The sequence below is a fragment of the Colius striatus genome, chromosome 3, assembly GCF_028858725.1.
Source record: "Colius striatus isolate bColStr4 chromosome 3, bColStr4.1.hap1, whole genome shotgun sequence".
NCBI classification, from domain to species: Eukaryota; Metazoa; Chordata; class Aves; order Coliiformes; family Coliidae; genus Colius; species Colius striatus.
This window is the reverse complement of record NC_084761.1, coordinates 1,617,415-1,635,137: the sequence shown is the minus strand read 5'-3', so window position 1 is coordinate 1,635,137 and position 17,723 is coordinate 1,617,415. Positions and strand designations below refer to the sequence as shown.

At 54.6% G+C, this 17,723-nt stretch overlaps 1 protein-coding gene across 1 annotated transcript; it reads left to right on the top strand.

Annotated features, from left to right (window-relative positions):
- The first annotated feature begins 1,326 nt into the window (after window positions 1-1,326).
- On the top strand, window positions 1,327-13,014 carry ATP6V0C (ATPase H+ transporting V0 subunit c). The gene is made up of 3 exons (XM_061992728.1): window positions 1,327-1,733; window positions 10,449-10,632; window positions 12,175-13,014. Exons 1-3 carry the CDS (start codon window positions 1,655-1,657, stop codon window positions 12,377-12,379), a joined length of 468 nt encoding a protein of 155 aa, XP_061848712.1. The 5' UTR covers window positions 1,327-1,654; the 3' UTR covers window positions 12,380-13,014.
- Window positions 13,015-17,723: the final 4,709 nt, after the last annotated feature.

Genomic DNA, 17,723 nt, shown 5'->3' with positions numbered 1-17,723 from the left:
CCTTCCAGCCCCACCATGCTGGGATGCAGTGACTGGTCCTGTGAGTGAGGATTTCCAGCCCCAGGGCTGGCTGTGCAAGCAGACAGGGCCTGTCAGCAGCTTGGTGCCATCCATCCTGCGCTGGACACGCTCCTGTGCAGGAGCTGCAGGGGTCACCTCTCAGGGCTGGACGGGGCACATCCATCACCCCAGAGCCCCCAGTGCTGGGGGTGCCCCTTGGGGAGCCACAGCCCATTGCCCCCCACCCTGCTGTGCCCATCTGTCCCTGGGCTGGGCTACACAGCAGCACCCCAGCAATGCTCAGGGTGCCACGTCCCTCCCTCCTGCCCCTGGGCTGCAAATCATCAGCTCTGAGCTGAGCAGAGTTAATCAGAGGGAGGAGAGGACTGGCACCCTGGGACCCTGCCAGCTCCTTCCCTGTGCCAGATGCCCTGCAGAGGCTGAGCTCCATCCATCTCAGCCTCAGCTCCCAGGAGGTTCCCAACCCCCCTGGACACGTTCCTGTGCCCCTGAGCCAGGGGAAGCTGCTGGAGCAGGGGCTGGGGCAGCTCTGCAGGGCCCTTCCAGCCCCCACCATGCTGGGACTGTGTGATTCCATGACTCAGCAGTTTGTGGTGAAGCCCCATCGTCTCAGACCTTTGATGAAAGCGAGCCCCAGAGACTCCGGGTGAGCCCCGAGTGAGGAGCCCGTGAGGAGGAGGAGGGCAGGAGGACAAAGGGGCGATGCTGGTGTTCCCTGTTCTGTCCCAGCACCCCACGGCTGCCGTGGCCAGGGGGAGGCTGAGCCCCGGGGTCCCCCAGAGCCCGCGTGAGCCGCGGTGTCCCCCGGCCCCGCCGCCACGTCCCGCCCGCTCGGGCCCACAACGAGCCTCATCCCCAGCGCGGCGGAAGGACACGGCGGCGGGGCGCGCCCGCGGCGGCACAGCGGCTCCGGCCGCCGAGGAGCCGCGGAGGGGGACGGAGCCGGGACCGCGCCGGAGCCCGAGGGGGCGGGGCAGTGCGGTGGCCACGCCCCTATGCAAATGAGCGCTGAATCACGCTCCGCGGGACGCGGCCGGCGGGCGGGACTGAACCATCCGCCCGCTGGAGGGGAGGGCGAGGAGCAGAGCGGGGGCGCGCGGCGCGGGCGGGGGTCTCTCCGGCGACACTGGGCGCGGAGGATCCGGCGGGCTCCGCTGGTTCTCGGCGGCCGGGTCCTCCGCGAGTGAGGCCGATGGGGCGCGGCGGGATGGGGGCGGGCGGCGGGCGAGCTCCCCCCCTGTCGCGTCCGCGTGGTGGCGGCCGCGGGGCGGGGCGGGGCGGAGGGGCCGTGGGCGGCGCGTCACGTGACGGAGACGCCGCCGCCATTTTGTCCTGCGGAGGCCGTATTTAGGGCGCAGCGCCGGGGCCGCCGCGCACTGCTGCCGGGACGGAGCTCCGCGCCGCCGCCTGCCCGCTCGGCACGGCCCCTTCCTCCCCTCCCTCCCGCTGCCCGCAGGCGGCCTCCGCCCCGGCTCTCCCTTTCCCTCCCCGCCTTCCTCGTCTCCGCCATTTTGTGTCCGGGCGCTGAGGGCCGTTGCCGCGGCGGAGCCTCCCGCCTTTCCCTACCCCCTCCCCGCGCCCGTCCGCGCTCCTGCTCCCAGCGGCGCCCCGGCCCGGCCCGGCCCGCGCAGCCATGTCCTCCAGCAGCAGCACTCCCGAGTACGCCTCGTTCTTCGCCGTCATGGGCGCCTCGGCTGCCATGGTCTTCAGCGGTGAGCACCGGGCGGGTGGGGGAGCGTCAGGGCCTGGCGCTGCGGGGCTGAGGGCAGCCGGTGGGGGAGGTGGTATGACGGGGTTCCCTTTCCCCAGCCTCCCCTCCCTCAGCCAGGCGGGATCCCCGGCAGCACGGCGCGTCCTCCCGCGGGGGCGGCCGCGGGCCCGGCGATGAATGACACCCTCACACCGCCCCCCCCCCCCCCCCCCCCCCACACACACACAGCCGCCGGCTCCATCCGGGCTACCGGGGAATGGCGGGGGGGGGGGGTCTGCGCGGGTGACGTCACCGCGGCGCGTGCCGCCGGTGCCCCCGCGCCCACGTGACTGCGGCGGCGCCCGGAGCGGCCCCGCGGGGGCGGACGGTGGCCCACGGGCGGCCCCGGGCACCGGCAGCCCCGGCACGGCCCCGGGCCCACGGCCACGGACCGCCCCGGCACGGCCCACGGGTATGGCCATCGCCGACACGGCTCGGCCACTGCCACCGCCAGCCCCGGTATGGCCATCGCCGCCACGGCTCGGCCACTGCCACCGCCAGCCCCGACTCGCCCAGCCCAGCCCCGCGGCCTCACGGATGGGCTTTGCAGAGCCCGGTGCTGCCGGTTTAAACCGTGGCTCGGGTAACGCGGTACCGGGTGTTAAATGGGATGGCGACGTTCTAGGGCTGAAGTCAGCCGGGAGGATGTTGGTGATACCTGGATGTTTCAGGCTGGGTCTGGGCAGGAGTTTATTCGCTGGCAGGCATTGGAACAGCTGCACAGGGAGGGGATGGAGACACCGTCCCTGGAGGGGTTTCAGAGCTGGGTGGGTGTTGCACTGAGGGCAATGGGCTGGTGGGTGATGGGGCTGGGACAGAGGCTGCACCCCATGGGCTGAAAAGTTTCTTCCAGACTATGTGACACCAAAAAGGCCCGGGGAGGCCAGACCCCCCTCTTTAGCATGGCAGAGGGCAGCACTGCGGGCGCTGGCTGCAGCTGGAGGGTCAGTGCAGAGGAAACGGGGTCATCCTCTGCTGTCACTTTCCCTGTTGAAAAGCCTTTCTGTAGAGCCCTGTAAGTGCTGCTGTACACTGGGAACACCATCACATGCTGCCTTCCTTCCCTCTCCCAGCCTGAGCAAACCTCCTGCAGAAAATGTCGGCTGTGTCTGAGCACACAGCTGCCTGATGGCTGCAGGTCTGCCCTTGCCAGGGTGTAGCATGGGGAAGGCTCTCCAGCTAGTTTCTTTCCCAGTGCAGAGTAACTGGGAATACAACTAGGAACCAGTCTGGTTTTCTCACCTGAACGTGTAGCCAATGTCCCCACACTCATGAGCCTGCTGATTTGTCATCATCTGGCTCCCAGTTGAGGAGCCAAAGCCCTCCAGCACCAAATTGGCTGTAGCTCCAGTTGCACACAGCTACTGTGTGGTTTAAAGTAGCCTCTCAAATGGCAGCTGAGTCTGCTGGGCTAATTTGTGGACACTGCTCGTGATTGATTAGTTATTTACACAGTTTAATCTACCACACTAAGTAGACAGTGGATTAAAAATAGTGTTTGAGAGGAAGCTGTCTGGCCTTGCTGGCGTTGCCTGATCTCATGTGCTGCCTTTAATCTTGAGCAGAAGAAAGCCTGACTGAGTTTAGTCCTGCTGGGTTTGTACCCAGTGGTGGATGCAGATGCCCTGTGCTGAGGGGCAGTTAGTGGCCTGCTGCCTCGAGTTAAAACTTGACTGGCAAGGAGAAAACAATGTGGTTGGGGTGCTGTAGGAGCCACCTCACCCATCTGCCTCTTGACTGGTGCAGATAACTAGGTCTCAGGCTTGGAAAAAAAGCAGTCAGCAGCAGATCACTGCCTTCTGCACAACAGCAGTGATGAGGGTCCTGGAGTGCTGACCTTTCTTCTGAGGAGGGAGTCACTGCATTGCTGTTGTAAAACTGAACTCAGCAGCAGCAGAATGTGGGTACATGGCCTTTGGATTTGTTTCAGTGGAAACAGCAAAGATACAAACTTGAGTCAGCCTTTTAATAGGAATTCCAAGCGCTGCTTGGCCTGTCTAAACTAGAAACATTTCCTAGAGGGTGTGGGTTGGGTAGTGTGGGACTGCAAGTGGAAGGGGAAGGTTTGAGTAATTCAGAGAGTGCTTCAGATGTATTGGTGAAGGTTTGGTAACTGTTATGTCACTGGCTGGTGTGTGACTGGTCCTTGATGGCAGCATCTGTGCTGGCTGATCCCAGTACCAGGGACTCTGAGCTGTGAAGTTGATCTCTTGCTGGGGCCTGAGTGCATGTGATGAGTTCAGTCACTGGACAACAGGTTGCAGATGCTGCTGTTTTAGCTGTGGGCTTTGCTGAGCTGCTTTAATGAAGTGACTTGGATTTTAAGGCAGTGTGGCAGAGGTGCCAATTAGGACAAACTAAAACTTGCAGTGCCATGTAGCTTTGTAATAAGGATGTGACACTGCAGCATGTTCTGGTATTGTTTGAACATTGGTTGTTAAAACCCACACAGATTGAGAAAGAAGGAGCCAAGTCTGGACAAGGGGTGTAAAACCATCACAGAGTGTCCTAGAGCTGTGTTAATTAGTGCACTGAGCATGTCTGACTCACGCTGTATCTAAAGATCAGATTCTTCTGGAGCTTGCCCTTCTCAGGCCTGTTTCCAGTAAACATGTTCAGGTTCTGTACTGTCCAGGCTAGTTTGGTGTGAAAACAGGAGACTTGATGCAGCCCTGTTTGATGTTTGAACATTAACTCCTGATGGTAAATAGATAGCAGAACTTGTTCTGGTCAGCCAGTACTGATGGCAGCCAGGAAGACTACAGCAGGCTTCTGTGACCTTGGCTGTCTTGGAGCCTGCTTATTCATTTGCTGATTACAATGTGTTCTGACAGTTAAAGTTCCTTTATTTCCCATGTGTAAAACATGTGGCTGGCTGAGTGTCAGGTGCTATTGAGTGATGAGATTATTGCAGCTTTTCCATGTGACTTTGGTGTGCCCAGATGGGAAAATGTTGGGTTCTGTGGTGGCCACCACTGTGTGTTAACAGGGCTTGCCCCAGACCTGTGCTCTGGGTGGGCATCAGTCCTGCTCCTGGAAGACTGCTAATGAAAGGAGCTCTAGCCAGCAGCATTAGAGTTGGTCTCTGTCTTCTCACTGTTGAAGAAGAGCCAGCAAGATAGTACTTCTTATTTTAAAGCAGGGCTGCAGATGTTGTAGTGGTTGGTTAGCTGTTCTGTTCCCTGGTGAGCATCTAGCTGACAGCTCTGCACAAGCCTGTTGTAGAATAAATCATCATTACTACAAGCAACTTGCAGCCTTGAAGGCAAACTCTACCTTTGCTTCTTGGAATACTGACTCTGGAGAGGCTGGGAGGTGGCAGGAGGAGAGCTGCTTGCTTCCCAGGCAGGAAACCTCATCCCAAGTGGAAGGAGCTTGTAGACTCCTTAGCTGTAGCCTGCAGGTGAAAATGAAATGGCAGAACACAGAGCAGCTCAAGGTAATCTTCTCTTGCAAATCACTGAAGAACACTTCAAAGGCATCATGGTATGGGCAGGAAGATCCAGTGGGTCAGGTGTTTGAGCTACCAGACTGTTCACAGGAGAGCCACTGGCTTCAGCATTGATCCCAGGCAAGTTGGGAGTCAGTTAAGATGTGGATGTGAACCACATAGGCAGTATTTGTACTGCTCAGTTAAAGCAAGAGGGGACCTCTGAACAAGGACATCACTTCCTCTCAGTAAATGGTAGTGGTCTTTGGGTCAGGACAAACCATTGGCTCTCCAGAAATGAACTGAGGTAGATATGCTGGTGCTTATAGTGTGGCTTCAGGTGTATCTGATGGGACTCTGGCTCACTCGGAAGGTGCTGTGGGCAACACAGCCTGTGGGTACTTCCCCTCTGATGGGAACACTTCAGAGCAGCAGTGGGGGTGGCTGCCAGCTGCCTCGGGACCTCTTAGGCAACCTTTTTCCCTTCCTAAAACCAGCCTCTTGCATCTCTCCAGAGCCTGACTGATGTGAAGCAACAGTTACAAGCTGGACAGCTCTCCAGCCTCCTTGGGCTGTTCACTGCTGCTTGGTAGAATGGCTTCAGAGAAGTGCGTGCCTCTGCCTGCTTGCTGTCCTCACCAGGCAGTAAGGTGTAATTTGCTCAACTTGCTTCCTTCAGACAGTGAATCCTGTGAGCATGAGGCTTCAAGTCAGGCTAGTCTGGCCAGCAGAGTGTCTACTGGGTGCAGTCAGATGACCTTGGCTTTGCCATGCCCCCACAGTGAAGCAGTGTGTCTGTGGCTGAGCTGCTGGTTTATTCATCAGATGAGCAGGGCTCCTGTGGCCTCCAGGCAGGACCTGGAGTGCAGTGGTGCTCCCAGTCTGTGAAATGGGGCATCTCTAAGGTGCTGGGGAAGCTTGTGTGATAGAAAGGTAAATGAGCACCTGGACTTGGCTTGTAGAAGAGCAGCCCTGTACTCCTTGGTATAGTGTCAGCCCTTCTGTACTTCATATAGGTGGGCTTTGTGTGCCATGTCAGACAACCCAGAGTACAAACTGCAGCCCTCCCAGCTGCCTGGGCAGTTGGCTGATAACTCCTCTTGCCTTTGGACTGCAGATACTTTTAAGATGCTCAGATTCAGTGTGTGAGGGGCCTCATGACAGCCACTGACAGCCCTGCAGGTTGGCTTTGATAATGCTGTAAGCTGACAGCGTTGGGCTTGAAGTCCTCACATCCCCTCAGAACACTGAATAGGAGCAGATGTGCTGACCCTAGACCTATAACTGATGGCTCACTAGAGATTTTCAGGGTGTACAGCTCCTGTATGGCAGTGTGTCCATTCACCCTTCCAGTTACTGCTGGGACTGGCTGCAGAGTCTGGGTCAGTGTGGTGGCAATCTGCACAGGCTCCAGGTTCAGGTCCACAGAGATGGAGATGTGACTGGGCATGGCAACAGGGGTTTTCCAAGGCTGTAATCCGAGGCAGAGCTGTGTTGTGCTCAGGGAGGTGGGATTGCAGTGGGAAGCAGCCTGTTCCTTTGAAATAGCCTGAGTTGCTGGTGTGGCAAAGCAAGGACTGTACTTGACCTGGATATATCACTGCTGACAGTTCTCCAACCATTTAACCACCTGCTGAAGGATGAGCAGGCATCAAGGTGAATTGCTGCCTGGTTTAGAGGATGCCTACCTGCTGTTTGGTGCATTCATTGTAAAGGGCTCCAGATCCAAGTGCTCACCCAGAATGGTGCTTCAGCCTTGCTATGGTAGTAACCCTTGATGCCTCATTGGAAGGTTTGACTTGTGTTACTGGTTTGCTCCCTAATGCAAGGAAGTTCTGCCTGTTAGTGCTCTGGAAAACCTTCTTCTCTGTGGAAGGACACAGAAGGAATCCTTGGCTCTGGGCTGAACGCTACTGCTTCTGAACCTCTGTTCTTGGGCTCAGTGCATCTGTGTGTTAACAGCTGCTGAAACTGCTCAGGTACAGATGGCTCCCTGCCTTGAAGGCCCTGATGATGTGGTCACTGTCCACAGGTGCAGATCTCTGGAGGGAGCTTTGCAGAACTGATGCAAGGCTTTTAGTAATAGCCCCTTGCTGTATTGAGGGATATGTCTGCTCACAGACAAATTAGCTAACTGAGCTGCAAGATCATATTGGTTTGTGACCTTACTGAGCACTGTAACTGAAGCTACAAAGTGTTGATCCTAATACTGATGCTTGACCCAAGCTCCAGGCTGCTCAAGTACTGATAGTGAATATCAGAAGCAAAGCTCTGCTGAAAGTCCAGGCAAGATTACAACTGCTCTTAGTCTGTACTGAAACTGTTGCCCACATGGCAAGTTACTTTCCAGTTATGCTGGACCTTGGAGCTGCACTGCTTCTGCCATCCCTTCTCACTCATCGCCCCCAGGAGCAGCACTAAATCAGCTCTGGCTTGCAACTTCAAGGAGTGCTTCAGAGGTTTACTGGGAGTAAATGGTCTGGAATGGTGTGTGAAGCACCTTCACTGTATTGTAACAACTGTTGAACCTGGAAATGGCCCAGCTCCTGGCTGTGGGCCAGGGTGGGTCTGTGATAAAGGCAGGCAGAGTGCTGCTTCTCCAGCTGCCAGGGAGATGTTTGGGTAGCTCTGTGTGTGTGGCAGCTTTGTTGGCCTGTATGTCAGAGGTGATGGAGTGGGATGGTCTGGAGCAAATCCATGGAGGCTTGGTGTTTAATGATGGTACAGCTCTGGTTCTGTTCTCTCCTCAAACCATATTCACTGAGAAGATGTTGGAAAACATGTCCTCCCAAGCCATCAGGGGTAATGAAATACAGTGTGTGCAGTATGTGTGCTTAAAACATTGACAAGGTGAGCAGGAGCGACTGGGGTGCCAGACAGCCCATAACTGAATGGCTGTGCCACTGGATGCTGTGGTGGGCAGTAGGTGGTTGTCTCTGCCACCTGGACTGAAGTGTTGAGGTGCTGCCAAAGGAGCAAGGGGAACTTCTCAGGCTAGTGAAGTAAGGCAAGCTGCCTTGTAGGATCCTGGAGGTGCAGCTGCAGGGAACTGTTGCTGATGGCTTCATTGGCAGCAGATATGCCAGGCTCTGAAGCTGTAGATGTAGCACTTGTGTCTGAGAATGTCATAGATTTTCAGTGCCACCTATAATGAGGGGGAAGACAAGCTGCCATGGAGTATGTGCAGACTTCAGTTGTTAATGTGTCCAGACCAAGTTTGAGGCACAAGCTCTTGCCTGTTCTGTAGAATTGGGGTTTAACAATGGGGATCTGATGAACTTGTGCTGCTCTGCCCCTCCCCAAGAGGTTGAGCAGGCTTTGCTTCCCATAAATGAGATTACAAAACCACCTTCTGTAATCTTTCACTGCTTTAATTGCAACACTTCAGACTTGGAGGAAGTAAAGAGTGTTTTAAACAGGGAACTTCCCCTCTGAACCCCTGTGTTTCTGGAGAGATCTATAGGATTGCAGGCCAGAGAAGTGTTAAGTGCTGGAGCCAGTCTGGATAGCCTCAGTCTTGGTTCTGCTCACTTTTAGTCCTTAAAGATGCTTATTCAACAGGAGAGGCTCCTAAGTGAAGGTTGTGACTTCTTTCTATGCTCCCTAGGGGCTAAGGCCTTGGGCAGTACCACCACTGGTATTGCTGGCTGAGTCTCTGCTAGTTTCCAGCCTCAGCTTACATTTGCAGGTAAAACCTGTCTTCTGCTCTTTGCTTAGGCATCCTGGTAAGCTGGATTCCAGTCCTGAATGCCACTCATCAGCACTTTACATCTGGCACTCTGACAGTTGAGCTTTGCTAGTAGAGCACCAGCTTTCCCATCAAGGTCTGGTCACTAACCTGAGCTTCCTTCTGCCAGTGTGCTTTGGGTGAGGCAGCACCACTGCCCTTTGCACTAAGACACTTCAGAAGATTAATAAAGCCAGAAGGATTACTGTTCAGTCCTTGACTGCTCAAAGATGGGCTTTAGGTAAATGCTGAGTGTCCTAAAGCCCTTGAGTCCCTCCCAGCAACTCCTTTGGGCAAGGTGCACTGTGGTACAGGGGGATGCTGGTGTGAGGCAGCTACAGACCTTTGTGGAAGTCAGATCTCCCTTGTAGAAACCTTAAAAACGTCCAGTCTCTCACCAGTATAAATACAGAGACTTGAAATCTCTGTTGTTTTAACTCTCCTGTAGCCTTTTGGAACAGGCAGGAGCATTTTAATGCTGAACATCAGCCTGTTAGTGTCTGAAAAGGGAAACTGCCTACCCTTGCACACACCTCAGTGCTGCTTTGAGGGCTCAGTCCTGGACGGCTACTGAGCTGCAGATCATCTCTTGGGTGCTGGTGAGTGCTGTAGACCCTTCCTAGAGTACTCTAAAGCAAGCTTGAAAAGGAAGGGGTCTTTGAGAGCCTTCCAGCAGCTCTCAGTTGGAGGAGAAAAGCTCCTGTTCTGCTTTGAGAAGCCAGTGTTGGATTCCTGTAATGGTCTCTGCATGCTTGAGTGATTACATGGCTGATAGGTGAACCTTAGGGGTTGGGTGGTTGTGGTGCTCCATCACCTACAAGCCATGCTCTGTGGTTCCAGTGGCTGGTTTAGCAAGTGCTTGGACCCAAATCCTTCACAAGTGGGGTCAGTGACACACAAAGAGAGTGTCCTTCCTCCAAGGAGTGAAGTGAAGCAATACTACGTGATTCTGTCGCCGTCTGTGTGCCTGAAGGTGAAATGGTGTGTTTAACCCCAGCATAAAGCACAGGCAGCTTGGTTCTGTGGAAGAAGGGGACTGGTTGAACATTGGGTGTATCTGAGATCTCAGCCCAGTGGCTCAAAGGTCAGTGGCTGTAAAAGATGGCTTTCAGCTGGGATACATCCTGCTGAAGCAGGAAGATAAGCTTTGCTGCTTCCCCTGCAGCTCAGCTGACCAGAGCTGTGTGGGCTCTGTGGGAGCACAAACTCTGAAGTAACAAGATCTGGACCTTGGGTTTTGGTTCCTAAACAGCAGAAGCATTTGTGCTGGGGAATGTGCCCTGCTGTGAAGCCAGCTTGGAACATCCTTGTCTCAGTGTTTGAACAGCACCTTTGTACTGCTGTAGCTTTGGTCTGAGACTCAGGCTAGGTCACTTCCTCATCCCCTGGGGCAATGTTCCAGGCTCACAAACCAAGCAGTCAAGTGACCATGTTGGTTTTGCACAATTCTTCCTCGTGCTGACTCAGGAGGTGGCATTTGGGGAATATCTAACTCACTTTGGGTTTTTTTTCTCTTCCAGCCTTGGGAGCTGCATATGGAACAGCAAAGAGTGGCACAGGAATTGCAGCCATGTCTGTCATGAGGCCTGAGCTCATCATGAAGTCCATTATCCCCGTGGTCATGGCGGGTATCATAGCTATCTATGGGCTGGTAGTGGCAGTCCTCATTGCCAATGCCCTCTCACCTTCTATCACGCTATTCAAGTAAGTTGCTGCATCTGTCAGTTGTGGTTTGGTGCTGCTGGACTTGGGTGGGATTGCTCAGGACCCCAGGAAGGACTGTCCATGTGAAATGCTCCTGATCTGGGCTCAGCAGCATGAGCTGAATGTTTGGCTGTCCTCCTGATGCCTCAGTGGTGGTGCTGCCTGATTAGTCTGCTGCATGAGCAAACAGATCAGACATCCCACTGCTGGAGATCAGGCTGTTGAGGGCTTGGAGGAGACTGTGTGCAGGCAGTGCTGGGGTAGGTAGCTAAGCCTGTTTCATGGTGCCAACTTCTAGAGCTGGAGTACACAGATCTTTCCAGGACTATCTAATCAGACTGTCTAAAGAATCCTGTTGCCTGGGAGATGTAAATGAATAATTAACAGTGCTTGCTGCTTTATGTGCTGGTAAAACAATCCTCAAGCTATACATTGGGCCACCACAGCAGCTAGAGGCTGAAACATTATCTCTCAGCTTTGGAGAATAGCTGGAAGTGGCTTGATTGAGACCTCTACAATAAAACAGTGCTTCTGAGGCCCATCAGTACATTTCTGTGTCACTGGGGCTGGTGAACACTCTGCTTGGCCTCATCAGCCATGGTCTAAGCACCAGGTACAAATGCTCCTTTGCAGTTACCTGGTGGCCAGATACTGATAGGGACAGGTTGGTTCCTGAAGTACCACTGCCTGCAAACCCAGGGCATTCCTGTCCAGCTCCTGCAGTGTGAGACCTAGTGACTACCTGGAAGTGGTGTGGCTGTTTTATAAGGCTGCTGAAAGTAGGAGACAAAAGGAGCTGTTAACAGGCTACAGGACTGGCACTGCTTCAGTAAGGACAGCTCTGGCAGAGTGCCTACAGAGAAACTGAGTGCCCATGTGAGCATGGAGTGTGTTGAGACAGGCAGTGGAGCTGTGGAAGGGCTGAGGGAATGGGGATGTTGAGGCTGAGGGCAGCCAGCAGCACACTCTGACACTCCCTGCCAGGAGGCTGCAGGGAGCTGGGGGTTGGGCTCTGCTCCCCAGGCAGCAATGACAGGACAAGAGGCAATGGGCTGCAGCTGCCCCAGGGGAGGCTGAGGCTGGAGCTGAGGCACAACTGTTTCCCTGAGAGGGGTGTGAGCCCCTGTGCCAGGCTGCCCAGGGAGCTGGGGGAGTGCCCAGCCCTGGAGGGATCCCAAAGGCGTGGGGCTGAGGAGCTGAGGGCTGTGGGTCAGTGCTGGGCTGGGCAGGGTGAGGGCAGGGCTGGGACTGCAGCAGCTTCAGGGGCTTTGCCAGCCCAAATGATTGTATGAAATGCAGGCACTAAACAGGCATTTCTATGGTTCTATGACCTTGCAGGCCTGATAGCTTAGCATGGAGTATGTGCCAGACCAGAGCATCAGCTCATGACCTTACAGAGCTGCCTGTTCTTATAAGTACCAGAGCTGGGAGTCTCAGGCAGCGGCTGCTCTGAGACAGGTGGTGCATGCTTGAAGAGTATAAAGCAAAGCGTTGGGACAGGCCACTGTGACTTGCCACTGAAACTGTTCCTCTGTCCCACAGGAGCTTCCTTCAGCTGGGTGCTGGCTTGAGCGTGGGCCTGAGCGGGCTGGCTGCTGGCTTTGCCATCGGCATCGTGGGGGACGCGGGTGTGCGGGGCACGGCGCAGCAGCCCAGGCTATTTGTGGGCATGATCCTCATTCTGATCTTCGCCGAAGTCCTGGGTCTCTATGGCCTCATTGTTGCCCTTATCCTCTCCACAAAGTAAACGCTGCTGGTGTGATGTAAAGAGATGTAAGAGATCACCGTTCCCAAACCACCCAAGCTCCAGAATGAAAATGGTCTCTCCAATGTGTACAGTTGTCCCAACTTGGTAGTTGATCTCTTGTAAATGCGCAATGTACGTTAGTGACCTGTCTGTCCTGTGTGTACTTCAATATTGGATTGGCTGGGCTGCCCCAGGCCTGCTGCCTGCCTGGGGGGGGCCCATGTGCAATTTTCCACCCATTGCTGTTAGTACTTTATGTATAAATATGAACTAGAAATGTAACTCTTTTTTTCTCTTCACTGGATGTTTATTTATAAAAGACTTGACATGTTCATACATCGATGGAGCAAGAGATTTTCAACTTCCCATGCTATATATATTAATCCTATATATAGGTAGATTACACTGTGGGGTCAATTGTTAAGTGCAGAGAATTCCTTGGATGTAACTTTGATTCTAAAGATTGCTGTAGTGTCCTGGTATTGGAGTATGAGAATGTGGTGTTTAATTGCAGCAGCTGTGGGAGATGCTCCTGTGGTTCAGTAGGAACTGCGTGTGCTCCAGCAGCAGAGTCCTGCACCCAGTGTTGGGTTACAAACTTATACCATGTTTCCAAATAAAACTTCCTCACTACATTGCTGGAACGAGTCCTCTGCCTCTCATTCACCCCCTTTAGGAAGAGAAAAGGGGGTTTGTCCAAGGGGGAGGCAGGTTCTTGAGGAGATGTTGGCATGGCTGTTAAAGCATTAGGTGGTGCAGTGCATGGGGTTTGTCTGGATCTCAGTAAATCCCACAGCAAAGCTCAGACAGCGTGGGCTGGCTGATGAGGCAGAGAGATGGACTGTGAACTGGTTGAAGGGAAGAAGGCAGAGAGTTGTGATCAGTGGGGCAGGGTCTAGTTGGAGACCTGTGTCTAGCAGAGTCCCTCAGGGCTTGGTGCTGGGACTGGTGCTGTTCAATGTAATCATTAATGACTTTGATGAGGGAACAGAGGCACTGTCAGCAGTTTGCTGATGATACTAAACTAGGGGGAGTGGCTGACATAACAGGCTGTGCTGCCATCCAACCAGACATGGACAGGCTGGAGGGTTGTGCAGAGAGGAAATACAGTGAAATTCAACAAGGGCAAGTGGAGAGTGTTGCATCTGGGAAAGAACAACCCCATGGACCAGCACAGGCTGGGGAATGAGCTGTTAGAGAGTAGTTACAGGGGAAAGGGGGCTATGGGTGGTGGTGGGCAGCAGGATGAGCATGAGCCAGCAATATACCCTTGTGGCCAAGAAGGCCAGTGGCATCCTGGGGTGGGTTAGAAGGGCTGTGGGCAGTAGATGAGAGAGGTTCTGCTCTGCCCTTCTGAGACCACATCTGGGATATTGTGTCCAGTGCTGGGCCCCTCATTTGCAGAAGAACAGGGAGCTGCTGGAGAGAGCTCAGTGCAGGGCCACAGAGATGATGAGTGGAGCATCTGCCTTGTGAGGAAAGGCTGAGGGAGCTGGGGCTCTGCAGCTTGGAGGAGCCTGAGGGGTGAGCTCAGTCATGTTACAGATCCATCAAGGGTGGGTGTGAGGAGGCTGGAGCCAGGCTGAGCTCAGGGATGGACAATGACAGGACAAGGGGCAACAAGCTGCAACACAAGAGGTTCCAAAGCAACACCAGGACAAAGTTGTTCCCTGTTGAGGTGAGGGAGCACTGGCAGGGGCTGCCCAGATGGGCTGTGGTGTGTCCTTCTCTGGAGACATTCCAACCCAGCTGGATGAGTCCCTGTGTGCCCTGCTCTAGGTGCTGCTGCTCTGGCAGGGGGTTGAGCTGGGTGAGCTTTGCAGGTCCCTTCCAGCCCTTGAGATGCTGTGATTCTGTGTTCCAGGGCAAGCAGCAGTGCTGTTCACAGCATGTGTGCAGGGCTGCTGCTGTGCTGTGCTCACCCTGCTCAGGCAGCAGGACTTGGCTCTGGCTGGTGCTGCTGTGCCCTGGGCTGCACAGTGTGGTCTGAGTGGGTGTCTGGGAGCAAAGCCTGACCTCTGAGAAGGGCTGTGAGGGGCCTTGGGGCAGCTCGTCCTTGTGCTGGCTCTGCAGACACTGGGCTGGTTGGAAAGCTGCAGTGTGAGCAGCAATTGCCTTGAGTACCTGAACAATAGTCTCATCAACAAATGGGTTCATTCAAGAACTTGTATTTTTAACTTGCAGATGAGGAGTGCTGGAGCTGAAGTTCTGCTTTGGCAGCCACTGAGTGCTGTAGCAGCCTTCTCTCGTCCTCAGCATTTAGGGGGGTTGCAGAGCTCCAAGTGGGGAGAGATGTTGGATCCTTACAAGCGTTGAGCTTGTTCCAGGTTGCCTTTGGGAAGTGTTTTACCTCAGTCTTGGCTGCAGAGCATGGAGAACAAGTCAAGCTTTACCCTGTTAAGCCACAATGTGACTATTACAGATACCTGGTCTAGTAATGCCTTTGTTGATGAAGCTGAGGAGTCTGGGCTGATGTCAGAGCCTGGTTGGGAGGGAGGACGTGATGGCAGCCAAGTCTCATGTCAGTGCCATGAAGAGCTGTGGGCAGAGCAGAGGGGGCTACCTGAAGCTGTGTCTGGAGCTTCTGCCCTGCAGGAGCATTCACCAGGCCTGTGGCACCTGCACTTTGCGAGTCTCTGGGGCCCATTCAGGAGCCCAGCTATGAGCCCATTGTTCCATCAGTAGGGATTTTCATAAGCTTGGGTGAAGGTGGAGTTCTGGCAGCTGTTGACCATCAGTAATTAACAACAGTTTGGTTTCTTTGCTGTGAAGTTGATGTGTGTGGGTTCATTTACTGGGCTGCCATCTGTCTGCTTGGCTTTGGGGTGGGCTGTGCTGGTGGTGGTGTGTTCAGGAGGGCAGCTGGAGCTGCTGTGGTGCTTGGGCTGGATGGAGGTGAAGGAAAATGCTGGATGGAGGTGTAAGCTGATGGAAGGAAGATGCTGGATGGCTGCTGAAGCGTTGTCTGGGGTAGTGAAAACAATTCCTGGTCTGAGTTGTGTTTGGTTATTCTGTTCTGAATGGGGCTTTGCCCCAGAGTCACAGACATTCATGGACACAATGGGATGATTCTTTCAGCCCTGGGTGCAGGGAGTGCTTTCTGTGTGCAGTGTGCTGGGGCTGGCAGCTGGGACGGGGTGGATCAGGCTCCCTGGAAAGCACACCCAGTTCTGAGGAGAGGAGTTGCAAGCCACTTGTGTTAGCAGGAGAGGGAAAGGTCCTGGCTGGGGCTGCAAATACATTTTAAGAGCTGTTTTTAACCTTCTTTGAGGAGCACCTGCTGCCAGCCTTGGGTTTTGCCAATTTAAGAGAACAGGAGCAAATTGCATTTGAGGGAGCAACTACATGCTGGTGGTAGCTCATCTGTCAGAGCAAGGAGTGGTTTAAAGGCAGTGGTCTGTGGGAACTCTGAGCTGCCACTGTAGCTGGGTGACACCCTGCAGCCCTGGGCTCAGGCTGCTCGTGGTTACTGCTGTAACCAGGGTCAGGCAGGATCCCAGCATGGAACATCCAGCCTTTGTGGGTAATGCAGAACCCCCCTGCAGGGCAGGAGAGCAGAGCCTGAAGCAAAAGCTGGGCTTAACACACCTGGGGGTGTTGTTGCTCTGTGCTGAGAACCTGCAGATGCAGCAGGAGTAGGATTAAGAGTCTGAGCATGTGGTTATTTTCTGACAGCCGTGCTTTGCATCCTCACTGATGGCTCCCAGGGGGAAAACTGGCGTTTCAAGTCCTTCCCTCATGCTGTTGCATCAGCAAACGTCTCCAGTGATGCAGGGCATGAGGAACACTGCAGCCCTTTTGCTGCCTGCGTTCAGCGACACTGGATGAGAGCACAGGCCTTGGCTGGGCTGGCAGAGGGGAGCAGGCAGCGTGAAATCCCAGGCTGGTGGAGTGCCTGATGGGAAGGGGTGTTGTCTGCTGGCACAGCACCAGTGCTGGGTAGTGTGGGCTTGCTGCTGGGAGTGCTCTGCAGCGTGAGTCAGCCCTGCAGAGCGGGGCAGGGGGGCTCTGCAGCACCAGCAGCAGCAGGGACATGGCTGTTGGCAGTGGCTCAGGCAGGTGAGCTGCTCAGCTGCTGCCTTCCTGCCTCAGCTTGCCCTTTAACCCCCTCATGCTGGCTCTTGTCGTTCCCATGGGTTGCAGATGTGGTGGTGTGCTTTTTTACTGCTCTGTTGGAGGAGGATTTTGAAGCAGGAGGGGTTTGTCTGTGATTGCTCAGGGATTGCCGTTCCTTGGGAGACCTGGTTTAGAGTCAATAAGCTTTGAGGAAATCAGAACCTCACTAAGGGCAAAGTGATCCCAGAAACTGAGGCAGATGTGATGAGAGCAGCTCTCCCAGGAAACCAACCCCCTTTCCCCCACAGGCTGACCACCATGTTCTGGCTTCTTGCTGTTTCCCCTCAGCCTTACTGCAAACCATCCCTGTTCATTGGGGGAATTACCTCTGTCTCTGGCACATGGGACTTGCCACCTCTGCTCTTAGCACACCTCTCTCTGCTCTGCAGGTACTGACTATCATTACATCAGTCTTCCCAGTGCTGCTTATCCCAGAGTGGGAATGTTCTGTTTCAGGGCCAATGGATTGTGTCCTGAAAAGCTTCTCTGGGTTTTGTTCCTTTTACTAAAGAGTGCTGATCCCTTTCCCTGCAAGCAGCATTTCATTCAGCTCCTGAGGCAGCCCCAGCCACTTTGCCACTCATCCCACTGAGCTGCTGTCAAGCTGGTTCCTGCAGCACGACACCAAAACACGCACAAGATCCTCTCCCAGGCTTCCAGAGCACGAGGCCCAGCACTGTCCCACGGGGACAACCTGCAGGGGGCTTCCCACGGGCTATCCCCACAGCACTGCCCCGTGGCAGAACGAGCTGGAGCACGGGAGGAGGTTCCTGGGGAAGCAGTGGCTCGTGTTTGCCATCTTCCCTTTGCTGGGGGGATGAGATGTGCTTGTACCAGACTCAAGTCCTGACTTTTCTGGTTTTACTGAGGGGATACAGGTGACTGTTTCAGTCCTGGACCCTTTGTTTTGGGCACTTGGAGCTGCCCTGTCATTGCTCTGACATCTGTGCTTTCCTCCCTTGCCTCTGGCAGAGGACAGAGGGGCAAATACAACCACCTACACCTTTGTGTACCTAAGGAAGCAGCGTGTTCTCAGCCCAGGGATGCAAACAGCCTCCCTGGCTCTTGTGTGCATTAGGGCAGTTTCTCAGAGCTCCTTGTGAATGCATGTAAAGGCTGAGAAGAGGCAGCTACCAAGCTAGGAAAGGGGTTGGAGCATGTCTCAGCTGAGGAAGGGTTGAGGGATCTGGGGCTGTTGAGCCTGGAGAAAAGGCTCAGGGGAGACCTT

Bases quoted from the DNA above. Each gene is read 5' to 3' on its own strand.
- ATP6V0C (XM_061992728.1), top strand. From the start codon at position 1,655: ATGTCCTCCAGCAGCAGCACTCCCGAGTACGCCTCGTTCTTCGCCGTC. The intron at 1,734-10,448 runs GTGAGCACCGGG...TTTCTCTTCCAG, and splicing joins GGCTGCCATGGTCTTCAGCG to CCTTGGGAGCTGCATATGGA. The intron at 10,633-12,174 runs GTAAGTTGCTGC...TCTGTCCCACAG, and splicing joins CCTTCTATCACGCTATTCAA to GAGCTTCCTTCAGCTGGGTG.